Genomic DNA, 18593 nt, shown 5'->3' on the forward strand with positions numbered 1-18593 from the left:
GTGTGTGTGTGTCCTGTGATGGACTGGTGTCCTGTCCAGGGTGTGTGAGAGTGTGTGTCTGTGTGTGTCCTGTGATGGACTGGTGTCCTGTCCAGGGTGTATCCTGCCTTGTGCCTGTAGCTTACGAGGATGGGCTCTGTCTCCCCAGCAAGACTGTAGTAGATGAAGTGATCAGAAAATGGATCGAGCTGTCTCAGAAGCACAACCTGGCTGATGTGGTAAGGTGGCATCAGTTGTTTTTTTTAAAAACATTTTTTACACTTCAACGCACAACCCTGAGGCAGAGCCATCTTTAAACAGCTGACAAGGAGACATATCAGTCCTTAGATGTATGATCGGAGTCGTTGACTGTTTTTCGTCAAACCCCAGACGTGCTTCACGCTCACGATTTCAGAGTGACCTGGAACAGTAGCAGTTCTCAAGCCGGTACTGCTGAGCGACGGCCGGCTCTGAAGCTCCACCTGACCTGACCCGCTGAGTTGTTTGAGACTTTCCGGTTTACCTGTCTCCGTACTCCGTCCTGACTTGGATCAGTACAGATCTTCACGGTAGCCGTTTCCTATAGAATCAGCACAGCCCCCCGCCCGCCCGCCCACTCAAAGATCAGGATGAATCTTCAAGTTTTAAAGCTTTTACTGTCTCTCTCCAGCCCCGTTCTCCATTGAATCGCCAGTAGCTTCGCTTAGACATCTCGCTGCTGTGTCTCAGGGGTTTAAAGGGACTCTGACGTAGAGCTCTTCTCTGATTCGATTAAGCGCCTCCGTCGCGGCTCAGTTGCGTGCAGCTGCCTCCTAGTGCGCGGTGATTGGCCAGCCAGCGAGCGCGTCACCCCTCCCTTTGTGACGCAACATTCTGATCACGTCAACTTTTCCTCCTCGGTGTGTTGATCGGGATTGTTTTGGTTATTTCGTGGCGGCGACGTGTGTGTGTGTGTGTTTAAAAGCACGGAGCGCACCACCAGCGCGGTAGCTGTGTCACCGCTGTGCTGATTTTCGTTTCCTGCAGGAGGGGGAGGCGGTGTTTTTCTCCTTTTTTCCCCGCACACACCAGAGCACTGCTCCCGGGGACTTTGCGAGAGGCTTTGTCCGCGGCAGACGGCGGCATGTCCGGCTCCGTAGCGGCGTTCCAAGCCCGGCTGGCCTCCGTCTTGGACAGCCTGGCCAGGGCCGGCCTGTGCGAGATCACGAAGCTGTTCGAGGCCGAGATGTCTCGGGCGCGGACGGAGAACGAGACCCTGAGGCAGAGGCTGGAGCGGCTGGAGGCGGGCCAGGGGGCGCGGTGCGTGACCAGCCGCTGCGTGGGGGTGCAGGTTTGCGTGGACAGAGCCGGGACGGAGCCCACGGGCACGGCCGATGGTGAGAGCTTGGGAAGAGGTGTACGAGAAAACAAGTGTCGCGCCGTGCATCGTTTGTGAACGAAGCCGCGCAGACCTGCAGTCTTTCATTATTCCCAAAGAGCCCACCAGTCGCTGCAGGCGGGCGGGACCGGGCGGAGCTGTCGTTCCCACGTGCTTTTGTTGTGGTGCAGAAGCGTCTCTGCCAGGTGGTCAATAAAACACAAGGAAGGCGTCAGTGTCTTATTTCCACTTCCACTTGTAATCAGCGCCCGGGACAGCGGACTTTAATTGGGTCGTGAATGATAAGAAAGTTGATTAAACAAATCCCCTCTAGTAGGCTAGTTCAACTGAAGGACCGCTTCATTACCGACTACTGATGACTAACTGCATGACATTTATTAGTATTTAAAACAAAAAACGCAAAGTGTTGTGAAGGTTTCCAAGCTCATCGAGAAACTTGCAAAACCGACATTTTGACGTTCTGAGCAGTGTTGCAGAGCAGAGGAAATCTGCACCTTCTTTTGCCTTGCTGTGATGTACTTTAATTGTAACCAGTAGTCTGATGACACCATCGGGCATTACTTGAGGCAGTAAATTTATGATCAAGTTCATTGTATTAGTTCTTGGAAGTCTTGGTAAAAGGTGATGCTTTAAGACTTTTTACTCTAAGCAGGGGTCTCCAGTCTGGTCCTGGAGGGGTCAGTCAGTGTCTGCAGCAGGGCTGTCCAGTCCTGGTCCTGGAGGGGTCGGTCAGTGTGTCTGCAGCAGGGCTGTCTAGTCCTGGTCCTGGAGTGGTCAGTCAGTGTGTCTGCAGCGGGGCTGTCCAGTCCTGGTCCTGGAGGGGTCAGTCAGTGTGTCTGCAGTAGGGCTGTCCAGTCCTGGTCCTGGAGGGGTCAGTGTGTCTGCAGCAGGGCTGTCCAGTCCAGTCCTGGTCCTGGAGGGGTCGGTCAGTGTGTCTGCAGCAGGGCTGTCCAGTCCAGTCCTATTCCTGGAGGGGTCAGTGTGTCTGTAGGGTTTCCAGGTCTCTGCTTCAGATCTGAGAGAAGCTGCTAAACTGCTCCAATGAAGCCAGTAACCAGCTGGGTCTGGGTTGGAGTGAAAACCTGGAGATGCACTGGCCCTCTGGGACCAGGCTGGGGCAGCCCTGCTCAGACAGAAGCACCATGGGCTCTTAGTGCTCCTGATGTGGTTTTCTGTCTCCCCACAGCGGCGCAGACGGGCAGCTCCCCCGTGATCGAGCGAGTCTTCGGCCAGGACTGGAGCAGCGCTCTCTGGACAGACGGAGAGCTGGCGTCCGCAGGCGGGCTCAGTCCGGAGCGGCCTGCAGTCCGGATTCCAGGAAGCAGGTCCCTCTCTCGCAGCCGGGAAGAGGCCGGAGAGCCGCTGGCGGGGGTAGGCTGGGGACAAGCTGAACAAAAGTTCAAGACGCCAATTAAAATTTAGGAACGAGTAAAAAGTTAATTTCGTGTTGCAAAATAGAAAGGGGGAAGGGCTGTTGAGCTGTTTCCTCTGGTTGCTCTGGTTTCTATCCACAGTCCAAAGATATACTGGTAGGTTAAATGGTTTTTAGGAAAATGGGCCTGATGTGACCAGTCAGTGTGTCTGCAGCAGGGCTGTCCAGTCCTGGTCCTGGAGGGGTCGGTCAGTCCTGGTCCTGGAGGGGTCAGTCAGTGTGTCTGCAGCAGGGTTGTCCAGTCCTGGTCCTGGAGGGGTCAGTCAGTGTGTCTGCAGCAGGGCTGTCCAGTCCTAGTCCTGGAGGGGTCAGTGTGTCTGCAGCAGGGCTGTCCAGTCCTGGTCCTGGAGGGGTCAGTCAGTGTGTCTGCAGCAGGGCTGTCCAGTCCTGGTCCTGGAGGGGTCAGTCAGTGTGTCTGCAGCAGGGCTGTCCAGTCCTGGTCCTGGAGGGGTCAGTCAGTGTGTCTGCAGCAGGACTGTCCAGTCCTGGTCCTGGAGGGGTCAGTCAGTGTGTCTGCAGCAGGGCTGTCCAGTCCTGGTCCTGGAGGGGTCAGTCAGTGTGTCTGCAGCAGGGCTGTCCAGTCCTGGTCCTGGAGGGGTCAGTCAGTGTGTCTGCAGCAGGGCTGTCCACTCCTGGTCCTGGAGGGGTCAGTGTGTCTGCAGCAGGGCTGTCCAGTCCTGGTCCTGGAGGGGTCAGTCAGTGTGTCTGCAGCAGGGCTGTCCACTCCTGGTCCTGGAGGGGTCAGTGTGTCTGCAGCAAGGCTGTCCAGTCCTGGTCCTGGAGGACTGGTCAGTGTGTCTGCAGCAGGGCTGTCCAGTCGGGTTCCGGGTCAGCCCGAGCTGCGCCCGCCTGCGCGTGCGAGCCACTATCCGGGTTGGATTAAACGCTGCTCTTCCTCTGTTGTTGCAGCTCCCAGCCGCGGACGAGCGCTGGCCCGGATTGCAGCAGGGCTCCGGGGAGCCGGCCAGTCAGCACGGTGACGGGCCGCGGGAGGGGGAGAGAGGCGTGGCGGAAGATAGGCGTGCCAAGACGGGCGGGGGTGGCCCAAGCCCGTCTGGGGCTGTGCAGCGGCCTGTGCGCTGTAAAGAGGAGCAGGAGTCCCAGCCCCTCTGTGTGAAAGAGGAGGCGGAGCCGCAGCCCGTCCAGAGCTGGAAGGGTCCCCCTCTGGGCTCCGGGGACCTCGGAGTTAACGGGCCGGACCGCAGGCGTGTCAAAGAGGAGCCCGAGCGCCAGGCTGCCCGCGGCGAGGAGGAGGGGTCGCGGGCGGCCAGTTTGACGAGACCATGGTGCCCGGGGCCGGACAGCGAGCAGCCGCCGCCACGCGGGCCCTGCAGCCCCGCCACCCCGCCTGCTGAGAGCGAGGGCGCGGCCCCCCCGCTCCGCTGCGCCCACTGCGACAAGAGCTTCCGCCGCCCCGCCGACCTCAAGCGGCACAGGCACACGCACACGGGCGAGAGGCCGCACGGCTGCGCGGTGTGCGGGAAGAGCTTCCGGGTCAAGGGCTCGCTCCGGGACCACCTGCGCACGCACACGGGGGAGCGGCCCTTCGGCTGCGCCCAGTGCGGCAGGAGCTTCTCCCTGAAGGCCAACTTCAAGAAGCACCAGCGCACGCACACGGGGGAGAAGCCCTACCGCTGCGGCCACTGCGGCAGGGGCTTCCCGGAGAACATCTACCTCAAAATCCACCAGCGCATCCACACGGGCGAGAAGCCGCACCGCTGCGCCCACTGCGGCAAGCCCTTCCGGCGCACCACGGACCTCCGCCGGCACGAGCGCACGCACACGGGCGAGAAGCCGCATCGCTGTGCCCACTGCGGCAAGGGCTTCAGCCGCTCGGAAAACCTGCGCGTGCACCTGCTCAACACCTGCGGCAAGAAGACGTAGCGCTTGCGGGGGGCTGGGCCCCTCACCTCCGGGCTGCACGGCTGCACGGCTGCTGGGCTGCATGAGTGCAGGGGAGAGCAGGCGGGAATGTGGGCGAAACCTTACCTGGACTGGAAATGCGTGAACTGCTGAGATACTGTGGGCATGCTGACGGAACTCCAGGAGTGTCCAGTGTGTCATGTTTTATTAAAAACCAATTGTTTTTAAGGATTAAATGTGCTTTTTGCACCAATGGAGGGGTAGCTTATTCCCGTCTTCATGGACTTAAGTATGAGTGTGGATGTTGTGTCGTCACGTACATCTCCTAGATGGAGTAGGGAAACAATCGATGAGGCCAGCAAAGTGAGAGGATACGGAGTTAAAAGTGTAGCTCTGTAAAGCGAAGAGTGAAACGTTTATTCTGAAACTGCAGGCCCAGTACTGGCTGATTTTGGACTGGGAAGTGGAGTACAGATGAAGGGTGATGGCTCAGGGGGTGGTGATGTTAGTAGTGGGGTACCTCTAGGACCACTGATCTCATGATCCAGACTCTGGTACAGTTAGTGGACTGGTCAGTTTTTACAGACTCCCAAGAATCTGCAACCAAGGCTGCAAAGGAATTTCAAAACATAGACCCGATGAATGGGCGCGAGCTTGACTAACAGAAACAGGAATTACAGATATGAGATGGAGAACGCCGAGACTGAAGAATGGAATTAGCTGTGCAGGCTTGTGAAAATATAAGCATCCGTGTTTACCATGTTCGTCAATTACACAGACGTTCGATCAATTTCCGCAGTACGGTAAAAAAAAAGCAGGTATCAGTGTGCAATGAACAGAAAGAACTAGTTAAGAATTGATGGCGATTGAAAGCAGGTTTTGAGGTGAGATTTAAAAACATCAGCAGAAAGGGGGAGTCTTTAATTGGAAGAGTCGGGAAGAGTGATTCAAAAACTAGCGGCTTCCACTGGGACTTTAGGTCAGGCCACACAGAGACCGCAGAATTGATCGGGGTTTTTCTTAACAGTGCTGGAGGACCACCCTCTCACTGTACGGTGCGTAAGGAGTGTTCCTGGAGAAGCACAGAGCCACAGGGCTTTATAAGGACACCCGCACAGGGGTGTGTGGGAAGTTATTGCGTTAGGATTGGCAGAGCTCTGACACTTTCTTCTGTACAGAAACAGATGATTGGAGGTGCCCTCTCCACGGCCAGCCTTACTCCTCCATGAACTCAGGTTTGCCCAGAGCTCTCCGAGAGCCGTTACTTAGCTAGAGGGATAGTGGCCCGCTTCTTCCACACTTATCTCCCCCGAGATCCGCAGGGAACCTCACAGCCTCCGCAGTCTGAGCCCCACAAACACACAGTCCCCTAATTTAGGGTGTAGGTTCCGTCAAATTTGGAAGAGCCTAGAGCCAGCGGAACTAAGTGAGCAAACTGGGACTCTTGAAGATCACTTAATTGGCCCTACAATCTCTTGCATTAGGACTTTGTCTTTTCTCAGACCCCAGCTTGCTCTCCATGAGACACACAGACAGGGAGAGAAGCTGGGGGTCAGAGCGCAGGGTCAGCCATTTATACAGCACCCCTGGAGCAGCTGGGGTTAAGGGCCTTGCTCAGGGGCCCAATGGAGTAGGATTCCTCTGCCGGCCGTGGGATTCAAACTGGGACTCTTGAACAGGCGACAGACCTGCCCGGTATGTCGAAAACCGCATCTACTTATGTTTACGACGTTGTTACAACACTGAGGTACCTTGGCGGGTTTTTACCATTCTCCGTTCCAAGACGTGCACAATAAAGAGCAGACGTCTGCGAAACCTGTCCGCCTCTGTCCCTGGTTTGGCGTAGCACTGCCGAGAGCATTCCAAGGGCCAGTTATCTCCCCAGTGCGCTGCGCGGAGTCACGCTCACCACTCGCGTGCAGCACCTGGCTCATCAATAAGAGTGTTTTCAAGTCAGTTCTGTAAGAGACTGGTAGCCAGTGCTAGAGTTTCAGCACAGGAGAAATCAGACTTGGTCAGCAGTCGAGCAGCATGGCTCTGGACATGCCGGACTTTCTGAAGTCCTTTCTGAGACGGTCCGAGCTGCCAAAGCGTTGTAGGAGTCTGGGCTTGAGGAGACAGAAGCCCACAGAAAGAGGGATAAGTGGTCTTCAACAGGATGTGTTTCACAAATGGATGGAGGATGTGCTGGAGACTTTGTGGACATGTGATTCGAAAGTCGGGGAGGAGTGAAAAATCACCTGGAAGGCTTTCCCAGATTTTCAGGGAACAGTTTCTGTATCACCGCAAGTGACTTGTAGACGGTCTAATTCTGAGACTTGAACGCCGATCAAAATCATCTGGGCTTCATTCTTCTTTATTTGCCGATCATTTTGAGCCATCCACCACTGTGTATCTTCAAGACGTTCGATCAGTGTTGATCGAGCAGTCTGAGGGTTAGGTGATGTATCTGTTTGCAGGCAGAACTGAGTATCATCAGCATAACAGTGGTAGTCGAGTTCTGCTCTGATAACCTGGCCTAAGGGCAACACATGAACATTGAAAAGTTGAGGGTCAAGGATTAAGCCCTGGGGGACTCCGGAGATGACAGGGGCAGGATCTGATTTAATATTGCCAAATTGTCTGTTAGAAAGTTAGGACTTAAACCACTGCAGTACTTTGCCCCCTTAGAATTGCATAATGCTTGAGTCGGTTCATGGATTTCACTAGGAATGACACCACCCAAGCTGAAAGCATCATGGGGTGAAATTTTGGCTGAAACCGCTTGGCTGAAGGCTGGCCTCCCGGGCCTTAGGACAAGGAGACCAGGACCCCCATGCAAGGGGCAGCTGCAGAGGTGGAGGTGGGATACAAGAGACATACAAGAGAGAGAGATAGGGATCTCGTAAGTATTTCTAGAGTTTGGGAGAAGAATGGATTGTCAGGAGCGATGGCTGATTACTGACAGCTGAGGCTGATTGAACTTGGTTGTTGTCATCCCTCCTGATCTTTTGTTATAAGCTCCATGACAGTGTCAAACGCTGCTGAAAGGTCTGAGAGAGTGAGAGTGGAGGGAGAGCCAGCATCGGCAGAGGGGAGAGGGTCATTAGCAGCTTTCACCACAGCAGTTTCAGGACTCTAGGCAGCCCTAAACCCCGATGGACAGGTTTTGCACAAGGAGTTAAGACTTTATACAAGCAATTGGGATGTTTCCATGTGTTCCGGTAGTTTTGCTAAGTGGAAACTTTAAAGCAGGGGTAAAATTTTAAGATCGACATTGACTGAGGCAAGACTTTTTCAAAAGAGGGGTCATGCTCAGTTGTGGGGGAGTTGATGAAGGGGATGAGATTATTATAGTACAAATGGTAGGAGCTAGTTCTGAGAAACCCCTCCTACCTACCTGAGAACTACATATAGAAAACTGTTGTTCATATTTCCATTCAGAGCTAAATGAGTCAGAGCAGAGAGGGGTCAAGCTCTGAAAGTCTGAAAGCATGGCTCCAGAGTAAACTGAAGAATAAAGAATTGGCAAGGCTTATCAGTTACATTTGTTATGGTCTGCCCAGTAGTGTTGATCTTATTCTGAACAAGATATAGGAACCTGTTCCATAACTTGACAGAAGGAGTGAAAGGAGATCTAACAGGGACTAAGAGCTGGCTTACGTTCCAAAAGAGATGTAAAGTCATTTTCCGTGACAGAACGGGCCGACCTCAGGTCGTTATTGTGACTGGATAAATGGTGTTTATAAAGCCTCAAGGTGAACTGAGAACCCTTTCCCCCCCCACATACACGCCTGCATCCAGGGGTGTCCATAATTCATAGCTCATCAGCAAACCAAGGAGAGGACCTGGCATTTGAGACCCATCGAGCTGTGAAGGATTAAGAGAATTGGTAGTACTGAGTGCAATCTTAGCACGATCTTCAGGCAGCTCATTTAGAGAGGGCTGATGATGTGCTGACTGAAACAGACCGGTTGTGGTCTGAAGGGTGAGTCGGGTACATGTGTGTGCTGAGATAAACCTAAACAAGTCTTAAATTAGACACTCCGCAAACTGCAACGCTATATTTCGAAGTTAGAAAGAATCAGCATCGATGAGTGCATTTCACACCACAATAAAAGTAAAATGTGCACAGCAACTTGTAAAACGTCCAGTTTACATCACAAAATAGACGAAAAAAGACAGGTATGTGTAGCTCCATATTCTGTGATTCACAGCGAGGCAACTAAACTTCCGATGAGGGTGATGTGGCCTTTTTACATTGTAAACAAGCAGGCTTGTGACTACATCTCTTTTAACCCACTAGAAATATTGCTCTCCAATTCGAGAGGGTTTTGCCGCCAAATATTACTTGTTAACTCTGCATTCAGATCACGTTGGAACATTTCTGCAGTGAAATGTCTGCTGCACAACCTGTACTTATTCACGCGTACATCAGATTGCATTAGTCAGTACAGGGACTGCTGTGACTCAAGACAGTGGTGAGGTTGATCTGCGGGAATTCGACTCAGGACTGCCTTTGTTTTCTTCAAATGGAGGAGTTTATTAGGTAAAAAAAATAATACAAACAAAAAGGCTTATGGAAAGAGAGAAAGAGAAAAGGTTGGAAAGTAGCTACGTTACAGAACAACTAAGTGCCGGTAAACATGAATTCCAATGTGAGGCAAAAGGCATAAAGTGACATTAAATTCTTATCCAGATAACCATTTTACACCGTCTCTATCAAGCAGTGAACCCAAGCACAAGGTAAATGTGAACTATCCCTGTAGGAGGTGCAGTAGTGCACAGACTGGAGAAGCCTGGTGTTTTCACCAGGCTTGGATCACCACAGAGCTGTGTCTTGTCCCCTCTGCTGTACATTTTGTACACTAATGATCGCATGAGCAAACACACAGATAGACATCTCATTAAGTTTGCTGATGACACAGCTCTGTTCAGTTTATCAAAGGACACAGCATACCATCATGGGCCCATTCTAAATGATGTTACTCACTAGTGCAACGAGTTCTCCCTAAAGTTAAATGTTTCAAAAACAAAGGAACAGGTTACTGATTTTAGGAAAAATACCACACCCCCTCAACCCACTACAATTGATGGTCAGCCTGTTGAAATTGTCGATGACTGTAAGTACCTGGGACTGGTCATCGACAAAAACCCGAAATGGGACAAATGTTGTGACACGATCTATGAAAAAGGCCAACAGAGACTCTTCTTTCTTTGGAAACTCAGCTACTTTAAGGTAGATAAAACTATTCTTACACAATCATTCATTTAAAGTGTCTTAACATACTGCTTCACTTGTGGGCTTGGCAACATAAGTACCAGTTATTGTAATAGGCTGGGTAAATTAGTCAATATAAGTGGCAAAATAATCAGGAATAATCAAATCAACTTAAGCATCCTTTACACACAGAGGGTGACTAAGAAAGCCAAAAGCATCAGGGAGTGTGTGTCTCACCCCCTCCATTGTGAATTCACACTTCTCTCACCTGGGTGACGCCTCTGTGCCCCCAGGTGTAAAACCACCAGACTCAGAAATCTTTCATCCCCACTGCAATCACACTCTTAAACAATGCAAAGTAACCACCTTGTCTCTTGTCTCTTTCTCCTGTAACACTGCTGTATTCTCTTCCCTTTTGATGTGCATTGTCACTGGGTTGTGTTTGACTGTGCCGTAAAACAAATTTCCCCTAGGGGGCAGCAAAGCTTGAATTGAATTGTCCCATTGCTTATCTCTTGGCTAGTGGGGAAGAAGGCAGCACCTGACCCCTGAGGATTCGTCAGTGCAGGAGCTGTGTCCCGGCCCAGGGGCTGATCCAGCATGGCCCAGGGGTGCAAGTCGATGGATTCCTGCCTGGAGAGGGGGGAGTTTCTGAACTACCCAACTCTTGCATTTTCATTTGATACCAAACAAGCATAGCCCACGTCCTCCTTGAATAATTAATGTGCCTTCTGTTTCTGTATTTTTATTGAATATTGTGAGCTGATATTTTGTAAGGGAAAGAAGTAGGTGTTGTGGCATCACATCCAGTCCTCCGTGCAGTCTCTTACCAATAAGGAATGAAGGAAGCTATCTCGTTGGATCCAACTGCCGATTTGCTATTCAAGCAGTGGGAGGGTGTTGTACCTCATTTCGCCACTAGAGGGGGTGACTCGGTCCTCTGTGAGGCTGGATTACAGCAATCTTTACTCAAAAGGCTGATTCCTTTCAATAATCAGGACTCTTACTGTTTCATCTGTTTTTATTATAAATAGCTCTTTCAGACCAAACAAGTGATATCTACAGTCATTTTCTCAGAATTCCTTTCTTTCTTGAGCATTAATGAGGATTAACTGGTTTTGCATATGAAACCCACCACCTCTATTTTAGATCCCATTCCCACCACCTTATTCCAGTCCTGTTTCTCTTCTCTCTGCCCCGTTGTCCTCAATATTATACATGAATCCTTGAGCACTGACATTGTACCAACGGTCCTCAAAACTGCTGCCATTACCCCCATGCCAAAAAAGCCTAACATGGCTCTCGACAATCTAAACAATTTTTGCTCCATCTCCAACTTACCCTTTCTTGCAAAAATTCTGGAACGTGCTGTCACATTTCAGTTACATGACCACCTCATGACAAACAACCTTTTCGAACCCCTCCAATCTGGCTTCCGTCAGCTTCACAGCACAGAAACTGCCCTGGTCAAAGTCACCAACGATCTTCTAATAGCTGCTGATTCTGGTTCTCTTTCTATACTCATCCTTCTTGATCTCAGTGCTGCTTTTGACACTGTTTTTCATCGGTGTGTAATTACGCACTAACTGGAACCCGGGGGGACCGCTGTGTACACATGTTCACAACGCGAGAAATACTGCTCAATACGGCTTCGTGCGACAAACCCGTATATGACCATAGGAAGCAGAACAGCGCAGTCTCCAATTACCCAGACTGTAAGCACGGGAATAAAGCTTTGTTTGTTTTCTGAAACCCTTTCTTTATGTCCTGTTTTCATTCAGGTAAGGGTCAACTATATTCACAATACTACTGACAGCAGGAATATTAAAATATTCTTTTGTTCAAACCGATTTTTTACACAGAACACTGACACAGCTTTGCGTTCTGAATCTCTTTTTCTCGAGCTTTTATTTAATGTGGCACAATGAACTGGGATACTGGGATTCTGTTCACAAGCCAATAGCATTTAAACCACAGCACCCACAATGCTGCAAGTAAGTGTTTTACACACTAAGCAGGTCCTCTGACCTTTCCAAGCCTTGCTTTGGGTTGTGAAACCTCTTTTCTTTTTTTATGATTAATTTTTCAATATGGCACCATTAGACATGCAATACACTGGAATAGGGGATACACTGGAATGTACAATGATACATTGTAGGATACAATGATTTAAACAGCTTGTGGCAGCAATACCTAAAACATGGAAAATGAGATGAAATACTCAAAATACAGGCTATTTTCCTTCCATATACTGTATAAAGAATCACCTCTGGCTGAACAAAGTTGTGTCCTGCCTTGCGCCTGTTGCATGCTGGGACAGACTCCGGCTTCAAGGCAGGAAGCCGAAAGGCTCGACTCACTCGACAGACGAACGATTCCAGGCACGCTTCCCCTGCGCCACTCTGCTGTCGGTCAATGGAGCTGAACTATATCCTGTATAGTTTCCACATGGATAAAATAGTTCTAAAGGTGTTGCGATTTTACAGATAATAAAATCTTTACAGAAAACACAAGCCACATAGATTTACAAGCCAGATGGATTATATTCAATAAGACTTTAAACTAGAAAGAGCATTACCCTTATCGATTTATAAAGTCTGCACCAAATGCCGATCATTCTGTCTGTTTTGGATCTGTCACGCTCGTAAACCCCTCCAGCTCTTCCTTGTTCTGTACTCATCCCCTGCACCTGCCTCCGGTTCCTGCCTGCCGTGCTATAGGAGCCTGTCACGCCCTCTGCAGCCAGAGGGCGCTCCTTCTCTGTCCTGTCCCTAGTTTCCGGTCTGCTGTCCTTCCTGTCCCTCTCTTTCCCTTGGGCTATATATTTCCGGGTCTTGCACTCTGTCCTGGCTCAGCATTGACGTTCAGATGTCCTGAGACCCGCCTAGCACCAGGTCGCCCCCACGTCCGCTCCCTGAGGGCACAGGTTTCTATACGGCACTCCTGAACTCTTTGCACTAATGAGCCCGGGCCTTTTTCCCGTCTCGACGCTACGCATATGGGTCTTTTTCCGCTCTCCTGCTCCCCACGGTTAGTCCCTTTGGACGTCCGTGACAAGCCAGGCGATCGGGGCTCAGCTTTGTCCAGGAGCGACTCGACGGCACAGGCTTCATCACGGCGTCCTGACCATCTGAGTCTGGGATTAGGGAGCGTCTGGTCCCGTGGCCCCCCATTTATTTCCCAGATTCTCCGCCGGATCCCGCTCCGGCTTTTAACTGTCAGAATGGATCACCCAGCTTTGGACTTTTGCTACATTCCTGGATTTTCCTCGGACTCCCTTGGACTGTTTTCCTGGGCCGCACCTCCCCCGAACACCCGCGCACCGTGAACACGCCCCCTGTTTTCCTTCCAGCCCCTTTGCATGCTTTTTTCCTCGTGTTTTCCTCACTCCTCCCCGGATTGTGCTATCTGCTTAGGGTCCTGAAAGAACGCTTCATGACAGGATCCTTGCTAGATTGTTAGACAGCGATGATTATGCCATTATGTTTGGAGATTTTGATTCCATTTTAAACACTGCAATAGTTTGGAAGAAAAAATGCATATTGGGAAGGATCATCCCAAAGCCTTGACTGCTATCTCAGATATTGTAGATGTGCGGAGATTAACGAGTACTAAACAAGAATCGGTCCTCTTCTTATATGGTTTCCAACAGTGTCAAAAGTTAACAAACAACAACTGCTGATTCTTTCAGGTCTGACCAGCAACCTGTTGGATGACAGTTTCCAAGCAGGTGTGGATATTCGGAATTTTAACCCGTTACTGGTGATAGAAAATACAAACTTTTACCACAGCAAGGAGATATTTGGAGCATGACGTGGGTACAGTGTGCAAAAGTGCTCCTTGTGGGCACGTTATAAGTTACAGCTCAGGGTAATGAAAGCAAGCCCCCGCAGAAGAAAAACAACTTCATCGAGTTCTCAGAAACTCGGGCATGCTGACAATAGGAAAGCAACTCCTTGAGCTATATCAGAAAAAATAGCAAATAAGAAAAAAGACCTTTTTAGGAGAACACATCTCAATTTTTTTTCAAATCAAGCTAGATGATTGGAAAAAAGTTGAGAAATGTACTCAATTATTTTTAAAATCTCCAATACAGCATTCCTAAGAAAAAGATGACAAAACGTATAAGTGGTACTCATGAAGCTCTTGCTGAGCCACTTGCGATCGTGTGCTCTCAAAGCTCTGTTCCTTTCAGCAATCGCCTGTATCTCTCTCGCATGCAGATAAATCTTTCCAGATAAAGAGGACTTAAAGTTATCGGAAGAAGAAACAGAGTCACGTGACGGTCTTATTACTAAGGAGGACCTGTCTCAAGCAATTTGGTCTTTTAAGCATTACAAGACACAGTCTTTTCATGAATTTATTAAAGAGCCACTCCTGTCATGTTTTGTCTTCCCGTGTGGCAAAGCAGGCTTACAGGTACACAGATCGAAGGACTGATAGCTCTATGTGCTGAAACAGGATGCAGAAGGGAATTATTAGGACACTGTAAGCTTGTAGAACTGGAGACCTTCCAGTGATATGACACCAATGTTTCAGCAAAGTGTTTTGTAAATCCATGAAGAAAAGTGTTGCATAGAATGATACACCAGGACCAGTCTGGAGTTTTCACAGGGCTGATATATTGCAGATGATATTAGCAAACTTGTGGAGATAATAAAATATTATAATATTCTAGGATTGAGTTTTCTAGCAGATTTGGAGAAGGCATTTGATAAAGTGCACCTTGATGATCAATTTAGCTGTCTAGATTATGTGACCTTTGGGGAATCCTCCAGGAAATGGATGAAGATTAATCTTGAATAATGGGTTTATCTCTAGAAGAATACCCCCTTATTAAGAGGAACGAAACAAGGATGTCCCCTCTCCCCCATATCTGTTCATAATTGCAACAGAAATATTGCCATTAAGGGTAGACTCAATGACCCAGTCACAGGTCTAGAGATTAATCATCTTGATTTAAAAGCAGCTACGTTTTGCCAATGATACAGACTTAAGCCTAAATTGTCTTCGCTGTTGGCTTTAGCTGATGATCTCAGTTGTTTCTCAGATACGTCAGGACTCTAACCAAGCTATGAGAAGTGCTGTTCTGTGTGTGCGGATTCTTTAAGAAGATCTTTTTTTGCTTCAGTGTAATCTGACAATAAAATGGTCTTTCAATAAAATGTGAAAGTTTACAACATACTGTACGTCTTTCATCTACAGCTGTGGTCTATTTAAGTCATATGAACAAAAGATTTTTCCATTTATTTGGAATGATAAAGTACAGTGCGGGTGGCCTAAAATGAATCGACTTGAGAGCCTTGAATGATGTTCTCAAACCTGCCTTGATTCCTAAACTGCGTTTCAATAAGGTATGGGTTCATAGTGAATTATTGAGATCTTACCAGACGGCTGTTGAAAATGGCTTATTTCTCTTGTTGTAGCTGCAGCCCTGTTGGTTTTTAGAATGATAAGAAAAGATCTGTGACTCAGAGCATCAGGATTCTCAGAAGTGATGAGGCAACATGGGTTAGAGTTTCAGTTTAAAGCCCTGAGACACTGGCTGATGAGCAGCAGCTTGTCCATTAGCAGATCCTCCAGCTGAACTCAGATATTCATACATAGTAAATGGAAATTCCCTTGTGTGGAATTTAATGATGCAGAAATAGTGTTATCTTTATTAAAGCTCTCATTGACACTAATGGCACCCTCACGCCTTCTTTAACCTGTGCAATGATACATTGTAGGGTACAATGATTTAAACAGCTTGTGGCAGCAATACCTAAAACATGGAACAATATCTTGAATAGATGGAATACTCAAAATACAGGCTATTTTCCTTCCATATACTGTATAAAGGATCACCTGTGGCTGAACAATATTTACATAAATAAGAAGGTCTGCATCTCTTGTACAGAGATTAAAGGCTTGTGGTCTGGTCCAGTAAAGAAACAGAACAGCTGGGGATATATTTCAGATATGCCAGTTCCATAGAATCAAGTATTTAACCTGATATACTGTATAAGACCATTATGGATCTCTCTATTACAATTATTCAGTTTAAACTGCCTCATAAAATCTTACCGGTTAGTAAAAGGCTGAATCTCTGGGGTTTGGAGAGCTCACTTCTCCTCCCCTGAAGGTTTGGCCCAACAGAGGAAGTTCTGGTTCTGCCCAGAAGTAGCCTTGTTTTGGACCCAGACTGAGTGATGGGTCTCTTCTTACGGTTCTGCCTTCCGAGTGGATCTACTAGCTGTGCTCTTAGGAGACTAAAGAAGCAGCGCCGAAGACATAAGAAATCTAATCACGATGTTTGGAACAGCCTTTATTTTTCAAACAAAGCGTTTCAGAAACTTACAGGGGAACTGCTGTCTCAATTTCTCAGACAGGTTATGAAATCCCAGTAACAGAATAAATTCACTGACGGTGTAGAACATTTTTTACAATTGTCAGATTAGCCCCAAAATAGGAACTTTTTGACAGTACTGTGAGTTGCTATGTGGTTGCAAACTCACATTCGCCACTGTTGTCACACACCCCTGGTATCGCCTTGGGTGAGAGCGAGGGTTTGTGAGAATTGTGTCATGAAGCTGCTCTTTCTGCTCACTAGTCACTGTACTCTCACATTCCCCACTGTTGTCACACACCCCTGGTATCGCCTTGGGCGAGAGCGAGGGTTTGTGAGAATTGTGTCATGAAGCTGCTCTTTCTGCTCACTAGTCACTGTACTCTCACATTCCCCACTGTTGTCACACACCCCTGGTATCGCCTTGGGCGAGAGCGAGGGTTTGTGAGAATTGTGACATGAAGAGGCCCTTCCTGCTCACTAGTCACTGTGCTGACCAACGTAATGCGTAATGCGATGCAGCGAATTAAATACAGGTTGTGCAGCAGACATGTCAGTGTTCCAACACGTTCTGCATGCAGAGTTAACAACTAAGTAGTATTTGTTGGTAAAACCACCTCCAAGTCGAGAGCGATATTTCTATTGGATTAAAAGAGGTGTGTTCACAGGCCTGCTTGATTACAATATCGTGGGGCCGCAACACATCACTGGAAGTTTTGCTGCCTCATTCTGAAATGAAGACAGTGATAGTGATATGGCACAGCGCAGACCTGGAAATTTGGTCTATTTTGTGATGTAAATTGGGGGTCTTACAACTTACTGCGTGCAGTTGACTTTCGATGTGTTTCGAAATGCACTCATCAATGCCGATGCTTTCTAACCCCCCGAAATATAAAAATAGCCTTACAGCTCCCCTTTAAGTCTGAATGACTTTAAGATGTTTGGAAAATGCTGTTCTATTGCATTCAGGTACCGGCCAGGCATCTGAAGAAGGACCAGGAGCAGCTCTGTATCAGAGACAGAATAGGGAAATAAGGGCAATCAGATAGGGATCCAGAACAGTAACACCGGCTGAAAAGAATCACAAACTCCACTCAGGAAGGTGTGAATTTTTACACAAAAGGTGGTGGGAGTGTGGACCAAGCTGCCCGGCCATGATGTTGAAACCAATGTCCTTGCTTTTCTCAAGAAGCAGCTTGGTGAGATTCTCCTATCAGGGCAGGCGGCTCTCCTTTACACAAAGTGTGGTGGGGGTGGGGAACAACCTGTCCAGACATGTTATTGAAGCTGATACCCTGGCTTCTTTCAAGAAACAGCTGGGTGAGATACTGGGATTAATGAATTAATTACTTTGCAAACTTTTCAAATGGGCCTCCTCTCCTTTGGAACTTTTCTGGTGTTCTTATCTTTTTAGAAATTTTAATTTGTGTGACCAAAAACAGACCTCTGCAGTTTTGCAGTTATCAGCCATCTTCCCTCTTCCTGTAAGAGAGGGGGGTTTAGTGATAGGCCCAAAGATCTTTCTCACACCAAGACATCAACCACAAGCTGTGACCAGCCATCGCTTGTGGTCTGTAAACATTCTCTTTATCGAGCTGGTGTGGTCGGGCTGTGAGCTGTAACACCCAGAGGGGAGGGTGGTGTTCATCTGTCAGATCTGATAGTACTGTTTGGTGCAGTTTTCGTATGAGAGAGTCATCTTGATGGGGCCAGCAGTACCTCTGTGCTTGGCTGGTGCCTACAGATCATACCGGGACTGTGAGCTCTTAAACTGCAGTATGTCCAAAATTCAGCAGCCAGAATCCTGACCAGGTCGAGTGCAAGTGTTCACATTACTCCTATCCTGGAGTCCTTGCACTGGCTTCCGGTCGAATTCCGTGTGGACTTTAAAATCCTCCTGCTCACCTATAAGGCTCTGCATGGCTTGGCACCTCAGTACCTCTCTGAACTATTATCGCCTTACTCCCCACCTCGCAACCTTTGCTCTTCTAATTCTGCCCTCCTTACTGTCCCCCAAGCCCATCTCCATTGTATGGGTGACAGGGCCTTCTCCTGGGATGCCCCCAAGCTCTTAAAATCTCTCCCCAAGGATATCAGAGTGTCACCTTCTCTAAACTCCTTCTAATCCAGACTCAAAACCCTCTTCTTCAGAAGAGCCTTTACTGAACTGGTTCCATTCTTCACCCCTCTGCTCTTCCTTGTACCACCATCCACGGTCTCCTCTGTGTATTGTAATTGTGTTTAATCTTGTGTATTCTCCTTATTTATTGGTGTTGTCATCCTGTAAAGCAATTTGAGAAGCCACCTTTAAAGGTGCTATATAAAATAAAGTTTATTATTATTATTATTATTATTATTAAAGAGCCAGACTTCTGCATTCCAAGCCAAATTCCCAGCAAGGCAGCAGATCGGC

General features: G+C 48.5%; 1 protein-coding gene across 1 annotated transcript; it reads left to right on the forward strand.

The window, feature by feature from the left end:
* The first annotated feature begins 894 nt into the window (after positions 1-894).
* LOC148834149 (uncharacterized) lies at positions 895-4904 on the forward strand. Its single transcript, XM_088916703.1, has 3 exons — positions 895-1355; positions 2544-2728; positions 3699-4904. Exons 1-3 carry the CDS (start codon positions 1103-1105, stop codon positions 4671-4673), a joined length of 1413 nt encoding a protein of 470 aa, XP_088772829.1. The 5' UTR covers positions 895-1102; the 3' UTR covers positions 4674-4904.
* The last annotated feature ends 13689 nt before the right edge of the window (positions 4905-18593 follow it).

This window comes from Atractosteus spatula, chromosome 5 (genome assembly GCF_055471065.1).
Source record: "Atractosteus spatula isolate fAtrSpa1 chromosome 5, fAtrSpa1.hap1, whole genome shotgun sequence".
Lineage (NCBI taxonomy): Eukaryota > Metazoa > Chordata > Actinopteri > Semionotiformes > Lepisosteidae > Atractosteus > Atractosteus spatula.

Excerpts from the sequence above, each read along its gene's own strand:
- LOC148834149 (XM_088916703.1), top strand. The coding sequence starts at position 1,103 with ATGTCCGGCTCCGTAGCGGCGTTCCAAGCCCGGCTGGCCTCCGTCTTG. Across the intron at positions 1,356-2,543 it reads GCCCACGGGCACGGCCGATG|CGGCGCAGACGGGCAGCTCC; the intron begins GTGAGAGCTTGG and ends GTCTCCCCACAG. Across the intron at positions 2,729-3,698 it reads CCGGAGAGCCGCTGGCGGGG|CTCCCAGCCGCGGACGAGCG; the intron begins GTAGGCTGGGGA and ends CTGTTGTTGCAG.